At 48.5% G+C, this 27,906-nt stretch overlaps 1 protein-coding gene across 6 annotated transcripts; it reads right to left on the bottom strand.

Annotated features, from left to right (window-relative positions):
• Positions 1-1,535: 1,535 nt before the first annotated feature.
• Positions 1,536-27,372, bottom strand: SZRD1 (SUZ RNA binding domain containing 1). 6 transcript variants are annotated; one of them, XM_012440037.3, is made up of 5 exons: positions 27,266-27,371; positions 13,856-13,952; positions 8,249-8,298; positions 6,215-6,469; positions 1,536-4,652 (listed from the first exon to the last, which is right to left on the bottom strand). In XM_012440037.3, exons 1-5 carry the CDS (start codon positions 27,307-27,309, stop codon positions 4,550-4,552), a joined length of 549 nt encoding a protein of 182 aa, XP_012295460.1. In that variant the 5' UTR covers positions 27,310-27,371; the 3' UTR covers positions 1,536-4,549. The 6 variants fall into 6 exon arrangements, with proteins under 6 accessions (XP_012295460.1, XP_012295455.1, XP_012295456.1 ...); XM_012440032.2 differs by having other exon boundaries at positions 6,215-6,466; positions 27,266-27,365; XM_012440033.2 differs by lacking the exon at positions 13,856-13,952 and having other exon boundaries at positions 27,266-27,372.
• Between the last annotated feature and the right edge of the window lie 534 nt (positions 27,373-27,906).

Here is a 27,906-nt window from a genome sequence, read left to right as displayed (position 1 = left end):
TATCACCTCCAGAGGCACCAGAGAGCTCAGAGAGGTTAAGTGACTTGTCCCAAACCACCCAGCTCATTATGTAGCAAAGTCAGGATTTCACTGGAATCTGCCTGCCTCCCAAGGCTGGGCGTGCTCTGAAGCATTCCCCCTTCTGCCTCCTTCTTCACCAGCTCCCAACCTGCAGAGCCCCTATGGCCAGGTGCCCTGCATCCTGCTCTGCCCGTGGTTGGACAAGAAGATGGTCCGTAGGAAGCCGACCACCCACCACGTGCTAGACCAGTGCGTACCCCCTAGCCTGGATCCTGACATCCGTAGCCCCTTCGTCCAGTCAGGATCTCAAGGAAACAGGTGGGTGCCCAGAGAAAGGGTCCCAGCCTAGGCCCTTCCAGATCCTTCCTTAAGAGGCTCCTAGCCTAATGCCTGAGAATCCATCTTTCTAAGAGGTGATACCTGAGAGGCTGCTTGCTCCAGGGAGGAGAAAGAGTGAAAGGCGAAAAAAACAAAACCTTTGTTGAGTGCCTGTGTACCCAGCAGATTGTTCCATTGAAGCCAGAGTGCTTCTGCATTCCTGTGTCTAAGGCTCAGTGGCACCTACTAAGTGCTACAAATTCCCTATGGTTCCATATTGGGACTACCAGGCTGTGCGGCTGGGCAAAGGAGCGTCTCCTGCAGCAGTCCCCTTTCAGGTCACTGGGGAAAGGGGCCCTAGACTTGGAATCAGGCCCCTAAGCCCAACTGCTGGCTCCTCCATTTCTGAGGGAATGCTCCTCTCTCTCCTCACTTGGGCAGCATGGATGGCTTGTGTACTGGCAGAACTATGGGGAAAAGGCCAATGTCTCCCACCCTCTGCCCTCCTCTCCCCAGGGAACACAACTCTGACAGCAGAAAGTGGCTCAGCTCTATGCCTGCTCGAATCCACTGACCCTCTGGAGGCCTGATTCTGAGCAGATGCTCAAGGCCTGCAGACAGATGGGTCACTAGGCAGGAGCTGCTGCTGGAGTCTGCTTTTGTGGCCTGGCACGCTAATAAACACCAATAACTTCAGCCTCTGTGCCTGTTGCCAAGGAAGAGCCTCAAGTTGTCAACTCAGCCAGCACTGGGATCTCAGAGTGCAAGGTTCCACCTCAAAGCCCTGCCCAGGGTTGGGGTTTCTGCTACAGGTGTCCCTGTATGCAGTCTTGACATTCTGTGCATTCTCAAAGCACAGGGCTAGGCCTCTCCTCAGGTGAGTGCTTCCCCCTCTGGACTCGGAGCCCCACAAAAGTGGGCGTTCTCTCTCTCAACTTGTTCTAAAGACAGGCCCTGTGGAAGAGCAGGAGGGCCCGTCTGCATGCTCCTCCCGACAGAATCCCAGGACCCAGGGTTCTCCTTCTCCGGGAGTCCCAAGAGGGGTGGGTCCTTTCTCCTCAACCCACATACCACCCGGCCTAGTATTCTACCAAAGACAGTCTCTCCCTGGGACTGAGCAGAGGGTAACCCCCAGGGTTAAATAAGTGGCCATAGCAAGAGGTAGAGGGGCAGAGACTGAAATGAGGACAAAGATCTGACAAGTTTAAAACATGTATTTAAAATACAATTTATAAAATGCTGAATCTGCCGACTCAGGAGCCCGCGGTGCAGGGTGGGGTGGGAGTGGGCAGCTGCCTGCTACACCAGCAGAGTAAGACTGCAGGGGTGCGGCCCTCCCTCCCATGCCCTTCTGTTCAGACACCCAAGGGGCCCATGTGCACCCCTGGGATCACACAACCAGAAGACAGGACCCCAGAGGTTTCTTGAGTTTCTGCTTACCAGGGAGGCTGGGTACAGCTCTGCCAGCCCATCCCTGAGCAGGGCACCCCCAGATGGGGCAGAGCAGGGTATGGCTGGGCTGGGCAGGGCAGGGCTGGGCGGGGCAGGTGGGCTCTGGAAGGGGCTGATGGTAGCAGATAGGGTGTTGCCTCCTGCCTGCAGGTGGGGAGCACCCTGATTGAGTGGGCTGAGAAAGGCTGGTCACCAGGCCTGGACCCCCCAGCTCCTTTGGTTATAGGCTGACATCAGAGTAGTGGCTCATGGGAAGCGGTTAGCTGGAAGGTCTGAGGCCCGGCCCATAGGGTCAGGAAGGAACTGGGGGACCGGGACAGTACCGTGAAGGCAGATAAAGGGGCAGCAGCCTCAGGTTTCTGCCCCCCATCCCCCTGGGGTTTTCCAAGCCAAAGCCTGCAACTTACTTTAAAAACGAAAAGGAAAAAAAGCACTTAGGAAAGTTATAGACAACTACCCCAAAAAAATACCCTCCCACACACAAAATCCAAACCGTTTCCTCATCTCCCTTCCCGCCTCCCCCAACACAATACAGTTTCCTGTTTTCTTTCTTTTTAAAAACATTGCCTGCCACCTCTCCATTTGGGAAGCCCAGGGCATCACTGCTGGTGGGTGGTTGACAGGCACACAGTGGCTAAACCCATCTTTGGCCAGAGGGAGGTGGGAGGACCAGTCCCTGCCACATCCTCAATCCACAGACACCCACCAGCCACCCTTTACTTTGGCCCCCACTAGAGGGTAGTGGGGCAAGAACAGGTGGTCCCAATGGCTGGGCAACCAGCACTTCTGGCCTTCCCACCTGGACTACCTCTATACCCTTGTCCAATTGAAAGGACAGTCTCACTTTGGGCGGGAAACCACTATTAGATGAAGGATGGACACTATACATTTAGAATGGGGACACTTGGTTAGGGCAGTGGAATACACAGATAGCAGCCAATCTTCTTCCTTGCCTTCTCCTGAAAGTAATCCTCCCTCTTACTGACTGAAGCTCTGGTTCCAGCTCTGCTCACGGGGAATGGCTGGCTTCACACAGGCAGAAGGCTGAGCTGTGGACTAGCTGCTAACTCAGCTGGCAGCTGGCCCTTCCTCGGAGGGGAGGATGTGGTGAGGCATGGCTTTCTGGGCCTGGCCTACGTTCCCACCGGGAACCAACAGTGGAGTGAGCCTGTGAGACTCGGCTTGCCACCTTGGCCACCACATGCTGCCCTAATCACAAAACCATGCCAACCACTCCGAAACGTATCTGCTGGTCAGGAGTGGGGAGGCCGTCTGGCTGGCTAAGGGATAAGGCGCAGTGCAACAGAAGGGATCAGGAAGCCCGAGAGGAGCCAGGTCCACACAGAGCCGCTCTGGGCAGCTGCCCTCTTAGCCTCTTCCACCTCAAGGAGCCAAAGCAAACCCCTGGCTCCAGGGACAGAGGAGAAACTGCCTTCATTCCAGGCCCTCACTCTGGAAAAAGGGGTGATGGGTAGCCTAGGCCTCTGAGAAAACAGTCTGTCATCAATCTTTGCAAAGCAAAGCTGTTCTTTTTCCAACTTTATTCAGAATGTTCTGCCTTCAAGGTACTGATTGCACACAGGAAATGTACCAGGTATAGTGACTGAGCTGGGGCCAGCAATGGAGATGGAGCACCGCAGACCCTTAAGAGTTCAAGCCATGCTGGAGTGGGAAGACCTATCCACCTTCTGACCGTATGAGGCAGAAGGCTTAGGGTCCCGGAGCCAGACTCTCTCCTGGTTTTCCTTGTGCTGATGGCAAAATACTAAACAAGTCTCCTCTCCTTCACTGCTATGCCCAGGGATGCAGTCTCACTCCCTGGCACTCTGCTCTCTTCTAGAAGCAGTAAGCCTGGCTGGTAGGGAACCACCCTGAGGGGTATGGGAAGGGGAAGTCTGTTCACTTGCCCTATCTCCCAAAATACTAGAGGTGGGGTTGGCACCCTCCCCAGGCTCTCTGAGCCTACAGAGCTAGCCCAGTCTCCAGGCAAGGCCCAGATGCCCTGGGACTTAGCTCGGGGAGGGAGGTATAGGCATGGGGTGCTCATCTGTCCTGGGGCCTGCAGAGCCCTGCCCCTTTTCCGGGCGGCAGTAGGAATACAGAAGCTAAGCTCACCAAAATCCTATTGGTTAATGTTTCTAGTGAATTTCCCAGAAACATTTTTAAGTAGACTACCAAACTACCCTTTCTCAATTAAAAATTCATTAAACCACTAAAACCCCTCCCATGCACTTTTTCTTGCAAATCAGATATTTGTATAAACAAATAAAAATAGGAAGAAAAAAAAAGAAAAGATATTTTCAAATGGAACTTACTTTTTAAGTGATGAAGACATGCACTTGGGGGTAGGTGGGTGTGAGTTCTCATTTGTGTTTTGAAATCCCAAATTAATGAGCATGATAAACTGTTATTGCTGGCACTGGCTTTACCCCAAGTGGCCAAGTGGCACTGTCTGACTCTCTACTCTGAGTCCTTGGTGGGTCCCCCCAACCTTCCCCTAACCCCCACCCTTTCCCTTTCCATTGACTTGGGACAGCCCTTGTCGACGTGCCAATCACAGTGGGAAGGGGGAGAAGGGGGGAGGTCACAGTGCATGGGGTTCAAGGTCACAGTGGGCGGAGCAAGGGGGATCACAGTGCAAGTAAGTCAGGTCGTTCCCTCTGCTCAAGTCCAGCTGTCTGCCACGGCAGTGCAACCCGTGACAGACGACCCAGGAGGCGGTGACGGCGGCGATGGTGGCATCTTTTCTTGCCTGCATTTATCTGCGCTGTTTGAAGCCTTGTGACCCATCAGGACCCAAAGGCTGTCTGATCACATTATTGGGCTGCCTGCTGTCTTCGGGTTGGGAGATCCTGGTTGGCCTGAAGGGAAGAAGAGCAGAGGAAGTCCTGAAGGAGGATATAATAGATGTCCCCCATTATTTTTTAATTTTTTATTTATTTTTGAGACAGAGTCTCATGCCATCGCCTAGGCTGCAGTGCAGTGGTGTGATCTCTGCTCACTGCAACCTCCACCTCCTGAGTTCAAGTGATCCTCCTACCTCAGCCTACCAAGCAGCTGGGACTACAGGCATGTGCCACCACACCCAGCTAATTTTTGTATTTTTAGTAGAGACGGGATTTCACCATGTTGGCCAGGATGGTCTTGATCTCTTGACCTGGTGATCTGCCCGCCTCGGCCTCCCAAAGTGCTGGGATTACAGGTTTGAGCTGCCGTGCCCGGCCAGATTCATATTACTATAGAAAACTAAAGGTTGTGTGCTGTGTCACTATAAAAAAAAAAAAAGAAAGAAAAAGAAAAAAGAAAGAAAATAAAACTAAAGGAAGCACACTTTTTTTTTTTTTTTTTGAGACGGAGTTTCGCGCTTGTTACCCAGGCTGGAGTGCAATAGCGCGATCTCAGCTCACCGCAACCTCCGCCTCCTGGGTTCAGGCAATTCTCCTGCCTCAGCCTCCTGAGTAGCTGGGATTACAGGCATGCGTCACCATGCCCAGCTAATTTTTTGTATTTTTAGTAGAGATGGGGTTTCACCATGTTGACCAGGATGGTCTCGATCTCACGACCTCGTGATCCACCTGCCTCGACCTCCCAAAGTGCTGGGATTACAGGCGTGAGCCACCGCGCCCAGCGGAAGCACACATTTTCCATTCTGGAAAGATGAAGACTTAGAGGAGAAACAACAAAGAGAACAGGTATCTCTTCAAAATTATGAAGAGAAAGAAAGAAGGTACGCAAATTAGTTCTTCAAGTCCTAGAAGAATACCAAGCCACGGCAGCTGCTCAAAGTTAAAAAGAGGCCGTCTTAACAAATACTGTTTTATTAGGAAGTGACAAATTTACATAATGCAACCTCTAATACTGCAGAGAAAAAAATGCCAAGAGTAAAAAGGAATTTAGAAAATTCACAAAAACATCACAGTGGGCATACCAGAGACCCAGATAATAAAATCAAAGCACCTAACTGAGTACTTTCCACTCTGCCAGCCCAGGTTCTCGACACCCTATGCTCATGTACTCACTGAATTGCACAACACCTTGATAAGGTAGGTCCTATCATCATCCCATTTGTCAGATGAGGAAACTAAGGCCCAGAGAGGTCAAGTCATTCTAAATTAAGAAGAGGTAAGAGGCAGATTTTGACACGAGCCCATCCATGCCTTTACTCTCTAGGCAACACTGCCCCCTGGTGACTACAGAGGCAGCATGCCAGCAAACTGCCACCTCCTCCCTGCAAGGCCTTCAGAGCCCTCCTCCGCCAATGCGGCACAGTGAACTAGTCCCATCAGGCTGGGGTCAGCTGGACTGTGTGGTTCCTACCTTGACTCTGCTTGCTTCTCACTTCTCTACATGCAGCCTGGCTGCTCTCCTCCTCCTGGGTGGACTGCGGGAGCCATCACTGGCCCGCCCTGCCAGCCTCACTCACCTGTCGAGGATGGGTTTCTCCTGCTCCTCCTCCGGGCTGGCGCTGCCCAGGATCCGCTTCCGGGCCTCGGCGTACTCGGCCTCCCGCTGTGCTAGGGACTTGACTGGAAGGGCAGGCCTGCTGGTGGAGTTGGGGCTGTTGACCACACCGTTGCTGGTGGGCCTCTTGAGGATTCGGATCTGTGGAGGGGGTCCCGCGGGAAGGCTATCGTCCTGAATCACAATGGGCACTTTGGGAGGAGATTTGGATTTCCTGCTGATGAAGAGCAAACACAGCTTCACAAATCCTGCTCCTGACTAAGGAGGCCCTGTCCATGTCCCACACCCCCCCTCATCACTTTCCTCTCCCTCCCTACTAATTCTACCCATGACTCTCTGGCCTCTGACCAGACAGCAAAATTTCCACTCCTCAAGAAGGGTGTCCCAAAAAAGCAAGCTTGCCACCAGCCCTGGCAGGCCACAGGAACTGTTCCTCAGCCCTAACCCCGGGCCATGGAGGCTGGAACGCCACCTCATTCTGATACTTCTATCCCCACATTCACCACAGCCACATCAATCACCATTTGGCCCTGCAGCAAAACAGCTCGGATGTCCAGAAATTAATGACATCAGTTAAGATCCCTGCTTCCCTACACAGATCAGAGTAGGACAGGCTGGTGGGATGGGAGCCTTTGAACTTGGGGGTCAGCAGTGTTTACTCTCAGCCACATCTTCTATCACATGCTCAAACCAGTCAAACACTACAAAGGAGCCCACTACACCATCCCTGCCTGGCATCAAGATATACCAAGCCACCTTCTAGTGAGAGTGACCTGTGCCTCCCAGAGACAAGCTACACCAGACAACTAAATCCTCTTGAAAAGAGCTTCTGAGGAGAGAAACCTCCCTTGCCAGGGCTCTCTGGTCTTCTGGACAGCGGCGGGGCTGCAGTGAAGGACGCTCCTAGAAACAGTGCTTGGCAACGCTCAAAAGAAAAGCATTGTCCAAGGCTGCTGGACGTGTACATCAAGGTGATGTGTCCACAAGGAGAGGTGGAGTAACAAAAAACGAAGAGGGAAAACAACACAGGAAGGGAAAGAAACGAAAGCCACAGGAGGGTACTGGAACCCAGGCAGGAGTGAGTCACCAGGACCCTCCCCAGAGTCATCAACCAGCTTCTCTTCAGAACCATACAGGCCTGCTTTCAGAGCCCTGGCTGTCAGGAGGAGTCGGGATTGGAGGAACTGAGCGGCTGCCAGGGCGAATGGAAACAAGTCCTGGGTAGGACAGGAATGGTATGGGAAGGGGACTGTAACCCAGGGTTAGTGTGGTTGCTGAGATGAGCAGACAGACAGGAGTCAGCAATCTGATCAAAGAGGCAGGGAGTCAAGAAAACTAGCTGGTGAGCAGAGCACCCCAGAGTTTCCAGGGGGAATAACCGTGCAGCCCAGTAAGCAAATCCAGAGAGGTCCTATCCTCCTTCCTGTCCTTGCACCTATGGAAAACAAACAGGTTCCCTAAGCCCAAAAGCAGAAAGCTGAAGTCACCTTTCACCTACTCTGGAAACACCTTCCTCTGTTGCCTAGTTGGAGAATAAAGCTATTATTAAAAGTTTTTTCAAGAACTTCCTAGAATGTTTTCTTCCAGGATACCCTCATAATACCCTAAACCACCAAGTCACTGGGGACCCAGAGAAATCATCTGCCCAAACTCCTCATGCCACAGAGAAAGAAACTGATGTCCAGAGTAGGGAAACAACTTGCCCCTAAACCTCAGAGCAACTGGGGCACAGCCAGGCCTAAAACTCAAGTCTTCCAGCTTGTCACTTCCTCACACAGGGAGCCCACGAAAGTCAGAGGCAGGGCAACACCCCGGCCTCACTCCTAAAGCCTCAAGCCGCCATGTCCTAGTCTCTGACTTGGAGGGAAGGGTTTGCTGCCCCAGAGCCTGACCTGCTAGGACCTGCTCAACCTAACAGCCAGCTGGAGAACACCACTGACTGTCCAGCTCTCAAACCACAGAGAGCATGAGCCCTCAGACCAGACAGCAGCCTTACCTCTCTTTCTGTGTGATCTTCAGTTTTTTTTCCAACCGTCTGTCTATTTCCTAGAGGAAAAAAATGTATATAAAAAGAGGAAAAATATCTCTCTCAAATAAAAACTTAGGTCTTTATTTTTGGAGCTAAGGGCAGTGTCCTTTCTCTAGCCAGGGACATGACTGTGTCCTCAACATAATAAATGTGGACTAGATTCTGGGGTTTGGGGACCTGATACCCTCTGCGGGTCCATCTCCCTTCTAGGCCCTTAGCTGCCACGATATTTCTAAACCTCATTGTTCAGCTGGGTTCTTTGCATAGCCTCCAACTAGTTTTCTGACCTCTAATCTGTCCTTCAAAGAGCCACTCAAATCAACTTCTAAACATAAATTTGGGAACGCTTACTCTATTTGATGAAATAAAGAGTTGGCCCAAAAAAAAAAAAACCACACAAAAAGAAAACATAAATCTGATCATGTCACTTCCCTACTTCAAACCCTTCAATTGCTTGCAGACCTAGTCTAAGCTTCTGAGCGTACCTGAGCCAAACCTTCTTTTTCCTTCTGTCTCTGTTTTGCTAACACTAGTCCCTAGAACCCAGCATGCTATTCCCCCTGCCTGCAATGTCCTCTCCCCTTGCAAACTCCCTTTTTTTTTTTTTTATTGAGACGGAGTTTCCCGCTTGTTACCCAGGCTGGAGTGCAATGGCGCGATCTCGGCTCACTGCAACCTCCACCTCCTGGGTTCGGGCAATTCTCCTGCCTCAGCCTCCTGAGTAGCTGGGATTACAGACACACGCCACCATGCCCAGCTAATTTTTTGTATTTTTAGTAGAGACAGGGTTTCACCATGTTGACCAGGATGGTCTCGATCTCCTGACCTCGTGATCCACCCGCCTCGGCCTCCCAAAGTGCTGGGATTACAGGCGTGAGCCACCGCGCCCAGCCCGCAAACTCCCATTTATCCTGCACAACCCAGCCTGGATGTCTACCTCTCCTTTGTAAAGTCTTCTCCGATCCCACTAGCACGGTTCATCACCTGGTCCTCAAGGATAAACTCTCCCTTTTATATTCCTTTATGGTCACATCTATCTAATATTTTAGTTATCTATTTTTTACCGTTATGGACTTGGACTCTCTGTGATTGGCATGTACCAAAAAGCCTAGAGTAAAACCTGTGCCTTATGTTTGTGGTTTTGAAGGTCCATGGTCTACAAGTGAACATCGGGGTCCTGAGGAAGAGACAGGAACCCTGAGAGTACAGCAAGGATTTCGCTCAGAAACAGAGTATGACAGGTCTTGATTAAAACAATGCCACCATTTTAGAGAAAAGCAGAGAGAAGAAAGAGGCTGAGAAGGAGTAGCAGGTGGGACTGCCTTCCAACATGCCCTAGTCTCATCTCTTCAAGCCCTGAGCAGGACATTGGACTCAGGGCAGTCTCAGCCCTCAGGCCATCAGCATCAGCATGCCTGTGGCACCTCCACACACTCGTGTGAGCATCTATATCCTGGACAGGGGTGCAGGGAGAAGCAGTGCACAGAACAAAGACCAAACCCCCAGGCTGCTTGGCTGCCCTACTGCTTTTCTCAGAAGAAGTCCCACTCCCTCAGCCATCCTCAGTGAGGCCAAGATCAACTAGATTCTGTCCCTCAGAAGACACTGGAAAATGTTAAGCCATTTTTGGTTGTCACTGTCAGAGAAGATGCTAAATGTCCTACAGTGCACAGGACAGTCCCACACAAAGAACTATTTAACCCCAAAAGTCGACAGTGCTAAGTTTGGGCATTCTTAATTTATTAGACATGAGATTTTCAAAGGAGTCCATCACTTGCAAAATGTAAAGAACCACAGCCATAGTGAAGAGGCTGTGATATTTGGTGAGATCTGCCCCATGGCCCAGTGTGTAGGTCATTTTCATTTTTTTTTTTTTTCAAGACGGGGTTTCACCATGTTGGTCAGACTGGTCTTGAACTCCTGACCTCAGGTGATCCAGCCGCCTTGGCCTCCAAAGTGCTTGGATTACAGACGTGAGTCACCACGCCCGGCCTGTGTAGGCCATTTTCATGAGCGCTCTGTATGTTCTGAAAATAACTATTCTTCAGTTGATGGGTGCAGTTCAAGTTGTCTAGCTATATTGTTCCAATCTTGTGAATTCTTACTGACTCATTTTATCTACTGACCATGTAAAGAATTAAGAATTATTGGCCAGGCACAGTGATAGTGGCCTACGCCTGTAATCCCAACACTTTGGGAGGTTGAGGCAGGTGGATCACTTGAGGTCAGGAGTTTGAGACCAGCTTGGCCAACATGCTGAAAACCCGTTCCTACTAAAAAATATAATCAGCCAGGCGTGGTGGTGTACACATGTAATCCCAGCTACTAGGGAGGCTGCAGTGAGCCAAGATCATACCACTGTACTCCAGCCTGGGTGACAGAGTAAGACTCCATCTCAAAAAAAAAAGACTTATTCTTCTTAGTCTTTCTAGTAATTTAAACAGTTTATCATTAATGACATGATCTTCTTTGCCTTATAATGTATTGTTTAATATTAATAAAGTTGGCCAGCTTTCTTTTGGTCAACATTTCCTAGAACATATATCTTCTTACCTTTCCAAGTCCTTATTTGTAAACAATAGGAACTAGGTTAACCACATGAAGCTAGATTTAAATTTAGTCCAACACTGACACATATTATGATTGGTACTGATTTGTGTTTAAAATATATTTGGCTGGGTGTGGTAGCTCAAGCCTGTAATCCCAGCACTTTGACTTTGAGAGGGTGAGGTGGGTGGATCACTTGAGGTCAGGAGTTGGAGACCAGCCTGGTCAACAAGGCAAAATCCCGTCTCTACTAAAAGTACAAAAATTAGCCTGGCATGGTGGCAGGTGCGTATAATCCCAGCTACTCAGGAGGCTGAGGCAGGAGAACCTCTTGACCCAGGAGGCGGAGGTTGCAGTGAGCTGAGATCATAGTATTGCACTCCAGCCTGGCAACACAGCAAGACTCCGTCTCAAAAAATTAAAAATAAATAAAATATATTAACAACTTAGTGTATTCTGAGGCACCATCAAGTCTCTGGAGGGGCCAGGAAGGCACTGAAATGGAAACCTCTCACTCCAGCTTGGAACACAGTTGGTGCCAAAGAATGCTGAATGACTGAATGGAAAAGGTACGCCAATATAATAAGAGAACAACCTGGATGTTTTCTGTGAACTGACAAACACAGACACACAGAATCTATGCTTACTGCGTAATCTGTCCTGAAAATGACTGTATTTATAGAATTTTATTAATTGTATTAATACCAGTGTTATTACCTGAGTAAATACTACAGCTCATATGAGTCTAATTTCTATCACCCTTTTTTTTGTTTTTGAGATGGAGTCTCACTATGTTGCCTAGGCTGGAGTAGAGTGGCATGATCTCAGCTCACTGCAACCTCTGCCTCTCGGGTTCAAACGATTCTCCTGCCTCAGTCTCCTGAGGAGCTGGGACTACAGGCACGCACCATCATACCCGGCTAATTTTTTGTATTTGTAGTAGAGACTGGGTTTCACCGTGTTAGCCAGGATGGTCTCGACCTCCTGACCTCATGATCCACCTGCCTTGGCCTCCCAAAGTGCTGGGATTACAGGCATGGCCCACCACACCCAGCCATGCCTATTACCTTTTAAGGGCTTTTCACAAATAACTTCAAGTTTTTAAAGTTTCATACTACTACAAGACTGCTTATCCAAGTTCTCCATCATAAACAGAGCCTTGATAGATGTAGAATTTAGATGCCTTTGAGGGTTGAGACCAGATGCCTTCACAGGCCAGGCAAGTAGCCAAACTCCACTCGCAGGGAGCATACCTGGGGAAGTGAAGGGGCTGCAGGGCACCAAAGAGCAGCTGCCCTGCCTAATGATGGCTAACAAGCCTTGGCGGACAGGGCCAGACCTAGTTCAGAAGAAACCAAATTAATACTTTTATGGCAATGCACTGAATTTTTCAACTTCACTTTATGAACTTTCATATCGCTGTGAAAGCGAAATAAGGCAGAGAGAGAAATGGGCCTCACATATTAGAGCTGAATTTCAGAAGTCCCATTCCGGTTTACTTTGAGGAAAGCAAACTGCTTCCTTCTTCCTCTAGGGCTTAAGGAAGACAAGACAACCTGCCCAGTTCCAGCACAAGGAGCCCGGGTGGAAAAAGCCTTTCAAGAGGACATCCTAGGCCATATCTGAGAAAATATGCCTCTGTCCCTCAACTAGAACATGGCTAGCATACTTGGTATGTAATATCATACTAATGGTTTTTAAAATAATGCCTTTTATCAATATTATGTATTTATTATGGCTGTCAACATTCTTTCCCAAACATTCATTTTCTGTTCACACCAGCCCTATCTGGTAGACAAAGTAGCTTTTATCCTTCTGTCAGATGAGGGTTAGGGAACTTACCCAAGGTCACAAGGTAGTAAACCATAGATGCAGCCTTAGAATTCACCTTTTGAGGCCCCCATGCTGAATACCACCCTCCCCTGACAATTGCTCAAATCCCTGGCAATGCTGGTATAAACCATTAGACACTGGCCATCTCTTTGTCATCTCCCCCAATTCCACACTGCTTCCTGGCATGCCAATAACTACAACTCTCATCCAACTCTACTGTGAAAGGCAGAAGGGCTCTATCAGAGCTGGAGAGGGATTCTTCCATAAGATTACGGAATGGGATGGAAACCCAAGCAGCTTTGGTGGAAAGCGGATCCTGGTCATCTTCAGATGGCCAGCTGGAGGCCAGCATGCTCAGAGCTGCCCAAGCAGGAGAGGGAGGCTCTGCCAGCAGCTGGAGAGGGCATCATATCTCCCTCTGGAGTCTGTCCAGGTATCATGAGTCAGTCCATTCTCTTCTCAAACAAGGCCTTGCAATCAATCTGCTCTCAGACTCATGCTCTGAAAAGCTGGACCGAGTCAAAACTTTCCTACAGGGTGCATTACAAGGAAAATGCATGACTCCCCCAGAGATGCAATAGCCCAATGGAATTAAACAAACAGGCCTTAGAACTTGTGTGGAGAAGCATCTAGATGCAGGCCTGAAATAAGGAATCATATTACCTAAGGGCACCCTCTCTTTTGACAAGGATGCAGAGTCTTGCCCAAGGTCTAGGCTCCTGTGTTAGAGGCCTGACCTCGATCACTAGTGGAAGAAAACTGTAAGCTCTGTGACTGCTGTGAAAGGCAAGTGCGAGGGCACAAGCACACCACAGGACGGTGGCTAGGAAAGTCTGATTTCCTACGGCTTCTCCTCCTGGAAAGGCTCATTTTTTGCCAAGAAGCACTGAGCAGCCTACAGAAGAGGTATCATTCTGTGTTCTGGGTCCAAATTCTAAGCAAAAAGATTCTGTTATTGCCAAACCTAGATATCACTTGTCCTGTGGGGCTATACATCTTCAGAAATGAGACACAAGCTTCCCAGTCTCAGAGAACAAGCAAAGCCAGAAGGAGAGTGGAGGCAGGAAATCATGAAGAAGCACCGTGGGGAGGAAGGTGGTTCTCGAGAGGGCTGGTCCTTTATGGGAGGTAAAGGACAAGCTACAACTACAAGGTGAACAGGATCAGATGTCAACATTTGCAAATTTAACTCACCATTCGAGGAAGCTCAGCTTCACTGGCTGCTGATGCCCTTAACCTTGCTATGAATGTGCTTGTGTGAGCCTCTGGCTGAAAAGTTGGGGTATGGGACCTAGGAGTACAATGGGGATAAGATCATTCCCAAGAAGGAGAGCAGGGAAGGGGTCACCTCAAACAACCTAATTTGTTACTGTCACAAGCTACAAAAGGAACAAACTAGGCGAAAGATGACAGGGATGTGTCTGCAAGGTGAGGCAGATTACAATGGCAGGTTTATGCCTGTAACATTAGGAGTTCAATGAAAAAGGAAAAAAGAAAGGTGAGAAGGGGAGAGGAGAAAAAGAAATAGGCCATTCTGGATCTTAGTGTAAAGCACAGCAAGTATAAGCACGATTACAGTTGTACTTCCTCAGATATGAATGTTTACAAAACAGCCTGGGGTGATGATGCTCTGGGGGACTGATTCAAACTAGCCGAGCAGGAGACAAAGTGAACGAACCCAGATCTGTTACACTACAAGAGTCAGAGGGGGTGTCTCCACCTTTTCAGTGCCTGATCTGCTGCTACCCACTCCCCAAGGCCAGCAGGCCTCCCCATTCTGTGCCTCAATGTCCAAGCCCGAAGAGTATACTGTCCTGCTCCATCACAGCACCCCCTCTCTCTGATAACTGGAATCCTCTGGTCTCCAGTGTCACCAACATGACTCCCAAGAAATAGAGCAATCTTATATTGAACACAGATCTAAAACACATACCCTTGCTTTGGACTCTGAATTAGAAAATACTCTTTTATTGGTGACAAAGTTACCATTTAAGTAACTTTTCCCAAATGATTTATCTTTCTCCATTAGTTTCCATTTCAGAAGATGACATTTCCAATCTTCCCCTCACTCAAGGAATAACAACTGGCCTTGAGCTCCCTATGAATCATTGCCCCACAGGGGCCTCTGGTCTCATCCTGAATTGGGGCACACAAGTCTACAAGAGGACATGGAGGGATGTGAAGAAGAGACACTCGTTGTATATTGTCCATCTTTCCCCAGGAGAAAGCCTTATGAGGGCAGAAACTTCATTCAAGTGTCTAAAATAACATCCAACACATGAATTAAAGAACAATCACCAGCCTGGCCAACATGGTGAAACCCTGTCTCTACTAAAATTACAAAAAATTAGCAGGATGTGGTGGCGGACGCCTGTAACTCCAGCTACTTAGGAGGCTGAAGATGGAGAATCACTTGAATCCGAGAGGCAGAGATTGCAGTGAGCCAAGACTGTGCCTCTGAACTCCAGCCTGGGTGACAGAGCAAGACTCTGTCTCCAAAAAAAAGGCCGGGCACGGTGGCTCTTGCCTATAATCCCAGCACTTTGGGAGGCCGAGGTGGGTGGATCATGAGGTCAAGAGATTGAGACCATCCTGGTCAACAAGGTGAAACCCCGTCTCTACTAAAAATACAAAAATTAGCTGGGCATGGTGGCACGCGCCTGTAGTCCCAGCTACTCAGGAGGCTGAGGCAGGAGAATGGCTTGAACCCAGGAGACGGAGGTTGCGGTGAGCCGAGATCGCGCCATTCCACTCCAGCCTGGGTAACAAGAGCGAAACTCCGTTTCCCCCAAAAAAAAAAAAAAAAAAAAAAGTAGTTGCCATAATTCTTCAGCAGCAACCAGGCCTAGCAGTTTAGACGTACCCCAGGCTAGAAAGCCTCAGAAACTTGGTAGATGCCATCTTGAGACAACATATTGAGTGCCTCTTCAAAGGGTCTCCATGCGGCAGGGATACATCCAGCCCTATACCTGAAAGTAACAGGATAGGCAGCCATAATGGTGAAGAGTCTTGCTCTGGAAATAAAATGGGGTCAAATCTAATGGGGCTCCCACTTTCTCTGTTTTTGTAAATCCTTCTTCCTTTTGGTTTTCGTACAACACTAAGCAAAACAACTCTCAGAAGAGAATATATTTGTCCTTGGGGCAGCAAGAAAGTGACCCTTCAGCTAGTCTTAGGAACCGTGAACCCAAACTGGATAGAGGCTACACTGAGTGGCTGGAAAGAACAATGCCTTCACACTCAGAGCAATGGCACTCTCGGCTCCAATATCCACCTGTGAATGATGCTTTACTAAGAATTTTAACTCTCACTAATCGGCAAGGCAAATTCTATTAATTCAGTTTTACAAATTAGGAGAACAATATGGAGAGAAGGGTAGGTAGTGATTTGCCCAAAAATCAGATCAGGCATTTAAATCCCAGTCTTTTGACCTATTGCCACTGATGGAGAAAAGTAGACTGTTAACTGGCAGAGGGACATTATCCTTTCTTGCTACCTTTTACAATGACAGGAAGGCTCCTCTCCCAAAGGAAGTATCAGGCATTACTGACTTTAGAGGATGGAACAAAGACACTATTACCCTCATCCACCAGATTTTAGTTCAATACCCAAGTATGCTCTCATCAAAGCCCAGTTAGAATCACCAGCACTCAGCAGGGGCTGCAAACACAATGCCTCCAAGGCCAAATGGTTAAAGTAGGCAGAATGGAGCACAAGAGGTAACAACAGGAAAAGGGAGATTGCAGGAGAGATCAGAGGAGAGGACAGCAGAGAGCAGTCAAGACGCGCTAAAGGCATTCAAGTTCAATATTTAAAAATCCTGGCCAGGTGGGGGGGCTCACACCTGTAATCCCAGGACTATGGGAGGCCTAGGTGGGTGGATCACCTGAGGTCAGGAGTTCGAGACCAGCCTGACCAATATGGTGAAACCCCATCTCAAAAAAAAAAAAAAAAATCCTGCTGACTGGGTGCAGTGACTCAGGGACCTGTACTCCCAGCTACTCAGGATGAGACTGAGGCAGGAGGATTGACTGAAGCCACGAGTTCCAGATTGGTCTGGGTGACGAGGTGAGACCACTAGCCCCTCCATCTAAAAATCCGAAGCAACAATTTTTTTTTTGAGACGAAGTCTCGCTCTGTTGCCCAGGCTGGAGTGCAGTGGCACCATCTCGGCTTACAGCAACCTCTGCCTCCCAGGGTCTAGTAATTCTCCTGCCTCAGCTTCCCAAGTAGATGAGATTACAGGCACCTGCCACAATGCCCTGCTAATTTTTGTATTTTCAGTAGAGATGGGGTTTTGCCAGGCTGGCCTGGAACTCCTGACCTCAAGTGATCTGCCCATCTCAGCCTCCCAAAATGCTGAGATTACAGGCATGAGCCAACATACCAGGCCCAACAATTATTTATAATATCTTTTTCTACTTGGCCAAATGTTGAAAAGTTATTTCTCATTTATGATCAAGATTTTAACCAGCATCTCACTTGCAGTCACCATTCTCAGTATTACAACTGACAGCACGATTATCGCTTGGCTCTTGAGCACTGAGTTCAAATTTCTCAGAGATGTGAAGTTTATGAGCTCATCCAGGCTACAGAGGCAGGAGGTCAATCCAGGTGAAAACAAAAGAAATGCTTCAAAAGAACTAGTAAGTAAGCATCCTAAAGCACTTAACTAGCTAATTATCAGGTGAAAAGCAAATGTAAACAAACTTCTCCAAAAAAGGTCTCTAAGAGAATGGGCTCAGGCCAAGCGAGGCCTAACAGCCACAGCTGGACTGACCACATCATCTCCTCCAGGGACCAGGAATAATAGCACAGACACCTCACAAGATCACTGAGAATGAATGTGAAAAGGCATTCTGCCTGGGCTGTAGACAGTCATATAACATAGATCTTAGAAGCTCTTCCAAAAAGGGCCCGAGGGACTTGGGAGCTTCCCACCGGCTCAGTGCTTGTTCACCAGTGAAATGAGCAACTAGATAGCAGAAACACTACTGACATATGGAAGTTCAAAATGTTTTTATAAGCTAGGGAGGGCAGAGCATGTGGGCTGGGAATTGTTCTCAAGGTCAGTGAAGAGTGGTGACAATCTTGACCTTTCCAGACTCAAGTCATACTTTCTTTCCTTCTATTCAATCTTACCTAATCACCCTGGCCCCTGAAGAATGCAATTTTAACTGTACATATTTATTATTCCTTTTAGAAAGGAATGACTGTTATTTCCTGTGTTCCTTTTATAAGGGAAAGAGTTTGTTGGGGGAAGAAGCTGGCTTACTGTGAGGGACATTTTGAAGTGTCTCACCATCAGGGACAAGATTCTCTGTCTCGGACCAGGTGCGGTGGCTCACACCTGTAATCCTAACACTTTGGATGGCCTAGGTGGGCAGACCGCCTGGCTCAGGAGTTCAAGACCAGCCTGGGCAACATGGTGAAACTCGTCTCTACTAAAATACAAAACATTAGCTGGGCATGGTGGCATGTGCCTGTAGTCCCAGCTGCTTGGAAAGCTGAGGTATGAGAATTGCTTGAACCTGGGAGGCAGAGATTCAGTGAGCAGAAGTTGTGCCACTGCACTCCAGCCTGGGCGACAGAGAAACCCTCCTTATATTAAAAAAAAAAAAATCTGTCTCCATACAGACTATTGGGGTTTGTTGCTAATTTCTGTGGGGTATGGTTTTCTGGGTTTTTTTTTTTTTTTTTGAGACCAAGTCTTGCTCTGTCACCCAGACTGGAGTGCAGTGGCACGATCTCAGCTCACTGCAACCTCCGCCTCCCAGGTTCAAGCTATTCTCCTGCCTCAGCCTCCTGAGTAGGTGGGACTACAGGGGCGCACCACCATGCCTGGCTAATTTTGTGTATTATTAGTACAGACAGGGTTTCACAATATTGGCCAGGATGGTCTTGAACTCCTGACCTCGTGATCCATCTGCCTTGGCCTCCCAAAGTGCTGGGATTATAGGCCTGAGCCACTGTTCCCAGCTGGGGCATGTTTTTAACCTTAACACCCTGCACAGAGCTAGATGTTAAAGAGAAAGATGCCTGGTAGGAGCAGACAGTTTTAAGAAAAACACTCTTCAAGAAAAGAAATCTCTATGGTTACTACTTAAAATTTTTATTTTATTTTATACTTTGGCCACAGATTTAAGTAGCTAAACTCAATCTCCGGCTAGGAAACCATCAAGTCAGTAGTTGTCCTGACAGAACACACCTTGTGGAGGCAAGCTACCTGATCCAGCCAGAAACTGATGCTGGCCGTTGGGGGCCCACAGCAGTGGAGAGGTGAAAACTGAAAAGGGCTGGTCCCTGGAATGTTTTGAGTCATCAGACCTAGACAACAGCGACTTTTCTCTGCAGGATTGTACCAACGGTTTTAGAAAGATGAGCTAAATCTTCTCCTGCCATAGAAGTAAAAACAAGAAGGCCAGTGACTGCTGGAATTTCCAGCTATGGCAACCATGGCAGCTCTCTTGATACCCAGAGCACGCTGGGAACAGGCCCCCCATGCAGCCAATGAAAAGGGCTGAAAAGTTACTAGTGAAAAGCTCATTATCCTCCTTTCTTTGAAGCCACAGTGAAACCAATCTTTTTCCAGAGTCTCTGGGACAGACTGCTCAGCAGAATCATGCCTAAACTGCCTAACTGCTTCACAGAAAGCCCCGTCTGAGGATATCACAGTCCATAAGACTCAACCTTTCCAAAAAGACCAGCACCAGCTGAGAGGTGGCCCCTTTAGGCATGGAATACCTGGAACTGTGGTTTCTGTGATACCACAAATCTTAAATGCCTTCTTTTTACTGAAGGGACAGACATAAAGAGATCAGCACCGAGTAACCCCAAACTAACTGATTGGTTTTTTTCCTCTACACATAGCCTACTGTGCATGTTCCGAAATGACAAGCAGCTACAGGAAGCAGTGGGGACCCCAGAGTGAAGTGGCAGTCACACTGGGGAGAATGGCCTCTTCTCCAAAGAAAGAGAAGAAAATCAAAGTTCTGGTCTCCTAAATTTAATCTAACTATGGGCTGGATGTAGTGGCTCACGCCTGCAATCCTAGCACTCTGGGAAGCTGAAATGGGAGAATCCCTTATGTCCAGGCGTTCAAGACCAACATGGGCAACATGGTGAGACCCTGTCTCTATAAAAAAATAAAAAATCAGGCCGGGCGCTGTGGCTCACGCCTGTAATCCCAGCACTTTGGGAGGCTGAGGCGGGTGGATCACGAGGTCAAGAGATCGAGACCATCCTGGTCAACATGGTGAAATCCGGTCTCTACTAAAAATACAAAAAATTAGCTGCGCACGGTGGCGCATGCCTGTAATCCCAGCTACTCAGGAGACTGAGGCAGGAGAATTGCCTGAACGCAGGAGACAGAGGTTGCGGTGAGCCGAGATAGTGCCATTGCACTCCAGTCTGGGTAACAAGAGCGAAACTCCGTCTCCAATAAATAAATAAATAAATAAATAATCAGTCAAGTGTGGTAGTGCATATCTGTAGTATCAGCTACCCGGGAGGTTAAGGGTGAAGTGGGAGGATCACTTGAGCCTGGGAGGTCGAGTCTGCAGTGAGCCATGATCGCACCACTGTACACAGCCTGGGTAACAGAGTGAGATTCTGTCTCAAAAAAAAAATTTTTTTTTTTTTTGCTTAAGTTACTGCTAGCAGGTATGCTTAAAAAAAAAAAAGAGGAAAAAAAATTTAGACAGTTTCGCTCCTGCTGCCCAGGCTGGAGTACAATGGCGTGATCTCAGCTCACCACAATCTTTGCCTTCTGGGTTCAAGCGATTCTCCTGCCTCAGCCCCCTGAGTAGCTGGGATTACAGGCGTGAGCCACCACGCCCAGCTAATTTTTGTAATTTTAGTAGAGAGGGGGTTTCTCCATGTTGGTCAGGCTGGTCTAGAACTCCCAACCTCAGGTGATCCGCCCACCTCAGCCTTCCAAAGTGCTAGAATTACAGGCGTGAGCTACCATGCCCGGATTTAAAAAAAAAATTTTTTTTGAAAGGGAGTTTTGCTCTCATTGCCCAGGCTAGAATGCAATGGCACAATCTCAGCTCACCGAAACCTCTGCCTCCCGGGTTCAAGCAATTCTCCTGCCTAAGCCTCTTGAGTTGCTGCGATTACAGGCATGTGCCACCACACCTGGCTAATTTTGTATTTTTAGCAGACAGGGTTTCTCCATATTGGTCAGGCTGATCTCGAACTCCTGACCTCACGTGATCCACCCGCCTCGGCCTCCCAAAGTTATGGGATTACAGGTGTGAACCCCAACACCTAGCCAAAAATTTTTTAAATAAATATAGCTATATCACTCCTTTACTTAAAAAAAAAAAAGTTCAAAGCTCCCTGCACTTTCAGGACAAAGTTCGAGCTTCCATAACCAAGTACAAGGAAGCCTTTCCCAATCTGGCCCCTACATACCTCTGTGGCCTCATCTCTTTCCACTCAACCCTGCCAATCCTCCCCCTCCAGCCAGAAGGAAATACTTGTAGCCCTCCCAATGCTGCATATTTGTCTCTCGGCCTCCTCATCCATGCCCGAGTTGGCCCTACACTCTACCTGCCACTCCCAGACTTAACACTGCTTAATTCAACGGAGCTTTCAAATCTTAACTTAGGCATTATCTTCTCTACAAGACCTTCTCTGATCCAGCCATGGTACTCCACTTATGCCTCTTCCTGAAAGTGCTGCCGACCTGTCTGACTCCCCGACTAAACCGAGCGTCCACGCCTGGCGCACAATAGTTATTTAATGTTTAGTGACACCTTCCTATGGACTCATATGCCATCCACCATCACTGATAGGGCAATATTTGGATGACTGGCTCATGGGGGTAGAAAGTAAACATAAATTTCAATTCTGAATCCAGAAGACCAGTCATCCTTTAACTTACTTAAGATGCATTTTCTTCCTACTAGCTACATGCCTTGACCTTGAGAAAAAGAATAAAAGGAAACTTGCAAGATACAGGGAGATCAGAGGTTGTCAATGCTTTATAATAGCCACTGGTCCAATTACAGTTATGTATCATCTGCTGCCTTCCTCCAGTTGGGTTAGCTCATTATCAACACTATGAACTAGGCTTTTTTTTTTTTTTTTTTGAGACGGAGTCTCGCTCTTGTTACCCAGTCTGGAGTGCAATGGCGCGATCTCGGCTCACCGCAACCTCTGCCTCCTGGATTCAGGCAATTCTCCTGCCTCAGCCTCCTGAGTAGCTGGGATTACAGGCATGCGCCACCATGCCCAGCTAATATTTTGTATTTTTAGTAGAGACGGGGTTTCACCATGTTGACCAGGATGGTCTCGATCTCTTGACCTCGTGATCCACCCGCCTCGGCCTCCCAAAGTGCTGGGATTACAGGCGTGAGCCACCGTGCCCGGCCCTTTTTTTTTTTTTTTTGGCAATATCTTACTCTGTCGCCCAGGCTGGAATGCAGTGGCACGATCTCTGCTCACTGCAACCTCCGCCTCTCAGGTTAGGGTCAAAAGATTCTGCCTCAGTCTCCCAAGTAGCTAGGATTACAGGTGCCTGCCATGCCCAGCTAATTTTTGTATTTTTAGAACAGACAAGTTTTCACCATGTTGACCAGGCTGGGCTCAAACTCCTGACCTGAGGTGATCTGCCCACCTTGGCCTCCCAAAGTGTTGGGATTACAGGCGTTGAGTCACCACGCCCAGCAGATTTTATTGTCTTAAACATTGGGGATATAGGACGAAACTCTGTCTCAAAAAAAGAAAGAAAAAGAAAAAAGTATTTGCCACACTAAGTAAAAGCAAAAAGCAGCCTATTTACTTACAGAATATGTGAGGTATTTCTCAAAGTCAGTCAGTCTCTAAATGACATAATAGGACTTGATACTAAGAATTCAGAAGCTATATAGGAAACAATGTCCTCAGATGACACGCACACAAAAAATTCTTCCAGTCTGGGCAACATGGCAAGACCCTGCCTCTACAAAAAAAATTTTTTTTTAATTAGCCAGCCACATAGTGGTACGGGCCTGTGGTACCAGCTACTCAGGAGGCTAAGGCTGCAGTGAGCTGTGTTCCCACCACTGCATTCCAACCTTGGCAACAAAACAAGACCCTGTCTTAAGAAAAAAAAGGAGGCCGGGTCCAGCGGCTCATGCCTGTAATCCCAACACTTTGGGAGGCAGAGGCAGGTGGATCACGGGGTCAGGAGTTCAAGAACAGCCTGGCCAATACGGAGAAATCCCGTCTCTACTAATAATACAAAAAAAATTAGCTGGGTGTGGTGGCGTGTGCCTGTAGTCCCAGCTACTTGGGAGACTGAGACAGGAGCATTGGCTGAATATGGGAGGTGGAGGTTGCAGTGAGCCGAGATCTCGCCACTGCACTCCAGCCTGGGCGAGAGTGAGACTCCCTCTCAAAAAAGATAAAAAAAAGAAAAGAAAAGAAAGGAAGGAAGGGTAGGGGAGAAATTCTACATGATGTCAAAAAATTTTTGGCTGGGCATGGTGGCTCATGTCTATAATCCCGGCACCTTCGGAGGCTGAGGCGGTTGGAGATTGCTTGAAGTGGAGATTGTCTGACGTGGAGATTGCCTGAGACTGCAGTGAGTGTTCCACTGAACCCAGCCTGGACAAGAGACCATGTCTTAAAAAAGAGAAAGAGGCTGGGCACGATGGCTCATGCCTGTAATCCTAGCACTTTGGGAGGCCGAGGTGGGTGGATCACCTTAGGTCAGGAGTTCAAGATCAGCCTGGCCATCATGGTGAAACCCCATCTTAAAAAAAAAAAAAGAGGGGGGTCGGGCGCGGTGGCTCACACCTGTAATCCCAGCGCTTTGGGAGGCCGAGGCGAGTGGATCACGAGGTCAAGAGATCAAGACCATCCTGGCCAACATGGTGAAACCCCGTCTCTACTAAAAAATACAAAAAATTAGCTGGGCATGGTGGTGCGTACCTGTAATCCCAGCTACTCGGGAGGCTGAGGCAGGAGAATTGCCTGAACCCAGGAGGCGGAGGTTGCGGTGAGGCGAGATCGTGCCATTGCACTCCAGCCTGGGTAACAAGAGCGAAACTCCGTCTCCCCAAAAAAAAAAGAGAAAGAAAGAAAGAAAGAAAAAAATTTTGTGGTGTTAGAGGACAAGGATCACCAAAATACTTTCAAGGATTAGAACTGACTCTGCCTCTGGATTTTATGGAGTTTCAATGTTCACCTTTAAAATTAGTCTTCACCCAGTTTTTGTTGTTTGGGAGTAGGGTATTCAAAGCTCATTACCAGTAGGAAGAGGGGATACCATGCAACTGCCTATATATGAAAGGCATGTAGCCTGCAGTCAGTTGGTTTCCCAGTGATGTGGACATAGTGTCTCCGTGGCTCCCCTCTTTCAAAAAGGCATATTTAAAAGAACCTTTGTGAAATTTGAAGAGGGAATCAAATTCAAGACAGCGTTCAAATATAAGCCCAGGCAAACATATTAAAAATGAAAACTGGCTGAGGTCAGTGGCTCATGCCTGTAATCCCAGCACTCCAGGAGGCTGAGGCAGGAGGACTGCTAGAGCCCAAGAATTCAAGGTTGTAGTAAGCTATGATTACGCCACTGCACTTCAGCCTGGGAAACAGAATGAGACCCTGTATCCAAAATAAATAAGTAAATAAATGACTTAAAAAAAAAAAAATGAAAGCTGCCAGGCACAGTGGCACATGCCTGTAATCTACTAGGAGCCCCAGGAGTTCCAGGCCAGCCTGGGCAGCCCCATCTCAAAAAAAAAAAAGTCAGGCATGGGCCAGGTGCGGTGGCTCACACATGTAATCCCAGCACTTTGGGAGGCTGAGGCAGGCAGATCACGAGGTCAGGAGATTAAGACCATCCTGGCTGCTGGGCACAGTGGCTCAAGCCTGTAATCCCAGCACTTTGGGAGGCTGAGGCGGGTGGATCACGAGGTCAAGAGATCGAGAGCATCCTGGTCAACATGGTGAAACCCCGTCTCTACTAAAAATACAAAAAATTAGCTGGGCATGGTGGCGTGTGCCTGTAATCTCAGCTACTCAGGAGACTGAGGCAGGAGAATTGCCTGAATCCAGGAGGCGGAGGTTGCGGTGAGCCGAGATCGCGCCATTGCACTCCAGACTGGGTAACAAGAGCGAAACTCCGTCTCAAAAAAAAAAAAAAAAAGGCCGGGCGCGGTGGCTCACGCCTGTAATCCCAGCACTTTGGGAGGCTGAGGCGGGTGAATCACGAGGTCAAGAGATCGAGACCATCCTGGTCAACATGGTGAAACCCGGTCTCTACTAAAAATACAAAAAATTAGCTGGGCATGGTGGCGCGTGCCTGTAATCCCAGCTACTCAGGAGGCTGAGGCAGGAGAATTGCCTGAACCGAGGAGGCGGAAGTTGCGGTGAGCCGAGATCGTGCCATTGCACTCCAGCCTGGGTAACAAGAGCGAAACTGCGTCTCAAAAAAAAAAAAAAAAAAAAGACCATCCTGGCTAACACAGTGAAACCCCATCTCTACTAAAAATACAAAAAATTAGCCAGGCGTGGTGGCAGGCACCTGTAGTCCCAGCTACTTGAGAGGCTGAGGCAGGAGAATTACTTGAACCCAGGAGGCGGAGGTTGCAGTGAGATCTAGGCGACAGAGACTCCTCTCAAAAAAAAAAAAAAAAAAAAAAGGCCAGGCGCAATGGCCCATGCCAGGGTTTCACCATGTTGGCCAGGCTGGTCTTGAACTCCTGACCTCAGGTGATCGACCTGCCTTGGCCTCCCATAGTGTGCTGGGATTACAGGCATGAGTCACTGCACCCGGCCGCACCTCTGTACATTTTAAAAGGTCATTACTAAAGTAAGAGATAGTAGAAAGAACACTGGACAAGCATCAGAAAGACCTAAGTCTTTACATGCCACATCTCTAGGCTTATTCAGCTGTTAAATGGGGAACTGTACTAGCTAATTTCTAACTGACTTACCCATCCTGAAACACTAAAGTAAGCCCTACTTATTTCTGCCTACGTTCATTTTTGTTCATTTGCCTCCAACTTCTCTAACATGAGGAACTCACGACCCTTTGAAACAGGTCGGGAAAATCAAAGAAAGGCCAAGATGCCCAAGAAACGTATCATTTGCATGACATTAAAACTGTAAGCCAAGCTTTTTTACAGGGGATGACCCAAAGGGAGTCCGGATGATTCACTCAGATTAGTGGTAGTCAATAAACACCTCTACCGAAAATGTTGCATTCTCTGGCACAAAATCACCGGTAAGAACACTGCCCAGCATACAGCAGACACTCAAAAATGCTGGTTGAATGAACAAGTAGCCCACTGACACCTGTTACTCCCTATAAAGTCTTTAACTTTCTTTACTTAAGCCAAAACTCAAGAAAGATGGTTGTCACATTAAGAACTCTACTAAATATCCTCTGAACGAACGAATCCTTCAAATTCTCAATTATGCTAAATAGAAAAACATAAACAACCGTGAGAGAAATGCTGAACCAGCGGAAAAAACTTCAAAGCCAAGTTTCAACATTCCCGTAGAGCTAGATACACCCACTTACTGCTGCCAGGGTCAATTTCCCCGCCTCTTCCAGGGCTCACAAGCAACCTGAAAAAGCACTTAGGAAGAAAAACCCAGCACCTACTCTACCCTAGTACACTCGACTCCTCGCACACATAAACCTTTAAGATGGATGTCAGTGAAGCCAAGAGACACGAACACGAGGAGACGAAAAAGGCATCTCCTGATCTTCACAAGGGTCACCATAGACAAACTCTGAAAAGACCAAATTATTCACGAATCTAAGAGAACTGACAAATCCCGTTTGAGATAAACTATTTTTCTACAGTTTCTAGAGGCAAACAAAAACTCCAAAAAAAACAAGTCGAACGGTCCACCTCCCCACTCGTCTCCCAGGAATGCCGCTGTTTTACATATTGCACCCCTCCCCCTGGACTCCGACGAGCGCACTCCTAGACCCTCTCCGGGCCTCGGATCACTGAGGGGCAGAAGGGCTGCCCGCAGAGCTTTCGGTTGCTTTGGCGGGGTCCCCGTGAGACCTGCCTGCCTGCCCACAAACTCTTCTTGTAGTAAAAGTGAAAGAGAAAAAAACCCAGACTCGCCCACCGTGACGGATGGTGGGGGATCTTAGCAAAGTTGAGTAGCCCAAAGAGGCCTCAACTTCCCCCCTGCCCTGGGCTGCCTCCTCCGGCTTTCCTGCGAAGCCGGACGTCCCTCCCCGGTCCCCCACCCACCCACATGGTGTATCCCTCCCCGTCAGAGCACAGCAACTTTAAAATGGTGCCTCGGGCCACAGGGCCCGTCGGAAAGAAAGGGTCAGGGAGGCCCGGGGCAAGCGAGCGAGCACGGGGGCCAGGAAAGGAGGCCCCAAGTGGCTGGTGGGGCGCCCCGGGTGACGCGCGCGTTGCGGGGGCGGAGGGAGGCGCACCAGGCAAAGGAGAGAAATAGATCGCGGCCCCTTTAAGAGGCCTTCACAGCGCTCAGGAACTGGGGGCCTCTCCTCCACCCCCAGCCCGGCGTGTGGGGCCCTTCCTTGGGAAGAACTATCTCCAGACCTGCTCCCCGAAGGCTTCCCTCCCTCCAGGTCTCGGCCGGCCCTGCCCCGGGGCAGCGGATCCTCCTTACCCCGCTGTCTGCCGCCTCTTCCCAGCTCTCAGCGACCTCCTCATCTTCCATCTTACTCGCCGCTTTTCCTCCTCCCCCACCCTCTCCCTGCGCCTGCGCTTTGAAGCGCACCTCCGTCGCGGGCGTACGCACGCAAGGCTTTACTCAATGGACCCCGCCCGCTGCCAAGCCCGGAAGAGGCGCCAGGCAAGGTCCCAAGAGCACTGAGGCAGCCATCTTGGAAGGGAGCAGAGAAGGCAGCAAGATGCCATCTTTCTTAAGGGCTAACGCGTTATCTCTCTTATAGCATCGGAGTCCAAGGGAAGTCATCATCTTGAGTACCGGAAGTGTGTTCTTTGGAACCATCTTTTCTAAGGGCAGGCAATTAAAGAAAACTTTTGTTTCTTTTAAAGTGAGTGGTGGTTTTCCTAAACTACAGATAATGGCATCTTCAGAATTCTGAAAACATTTTTAAACACCAACAAATTATTGAAAGATATCTACGGATGCAAAAAACATTTTATTGTTTCTGGTAGGTTGAAAATCATTACAGTATTTCCTGCTCATAAAGCAGTATTCTAACCATTTATTAGTACTATATCCTGTACTTTGAGGTAAAGACGGTAAAGATAATATTGCATCTGAGCTGGGACAACCAGTGG

The sequence above is a fragment of the Aotus nancymaae genome, unplaced genomic scaffold (genome assembly GCF_030222135.1).
Source record: "Aotus nancymaae isolate 86718 unplaced genomic scaffold, 86718_ANA_hifiasm-v0.15.2.pri h1tg000053l, whole genome shotgun sequence".
NCBI lineage: Eukaryota > Metazoa > Chordata > Mammalia > Primates > Aotidae > Aotus > Aotus nancymaae.
The sequence above is the reverse complement of the archived record's forward strand: the minus strand, read 5'-3'. Positions and strand labels throughout refer to the sequence as shown.

Excerpts from the sequence above, each read along its gene's own strand:
- SZRD1 (XM_012440037.3), bottom strand. The coding sequence starts at position 27,309 with ATGAGGAGGTCGCTGAGAGCTGGGAAGAGGCGGCAGACAGCGGG. Across the intron at positions 8,299-13,855 it reads AAGCTGAGCTTCCTCGAATG|GAAATAGACAGACGGTTGGA; the intron begins GTGAGTTAAATT and ends TTTTTCCTCTAG. Across the intron at positions 4,653-6,214 it reads GAGAAACCCATCCTCGACAG|GCCAACCAGGATCTCCCAAC; the intron begins GTGAGTGAGGCT and ends TCTTCCCTTCAG.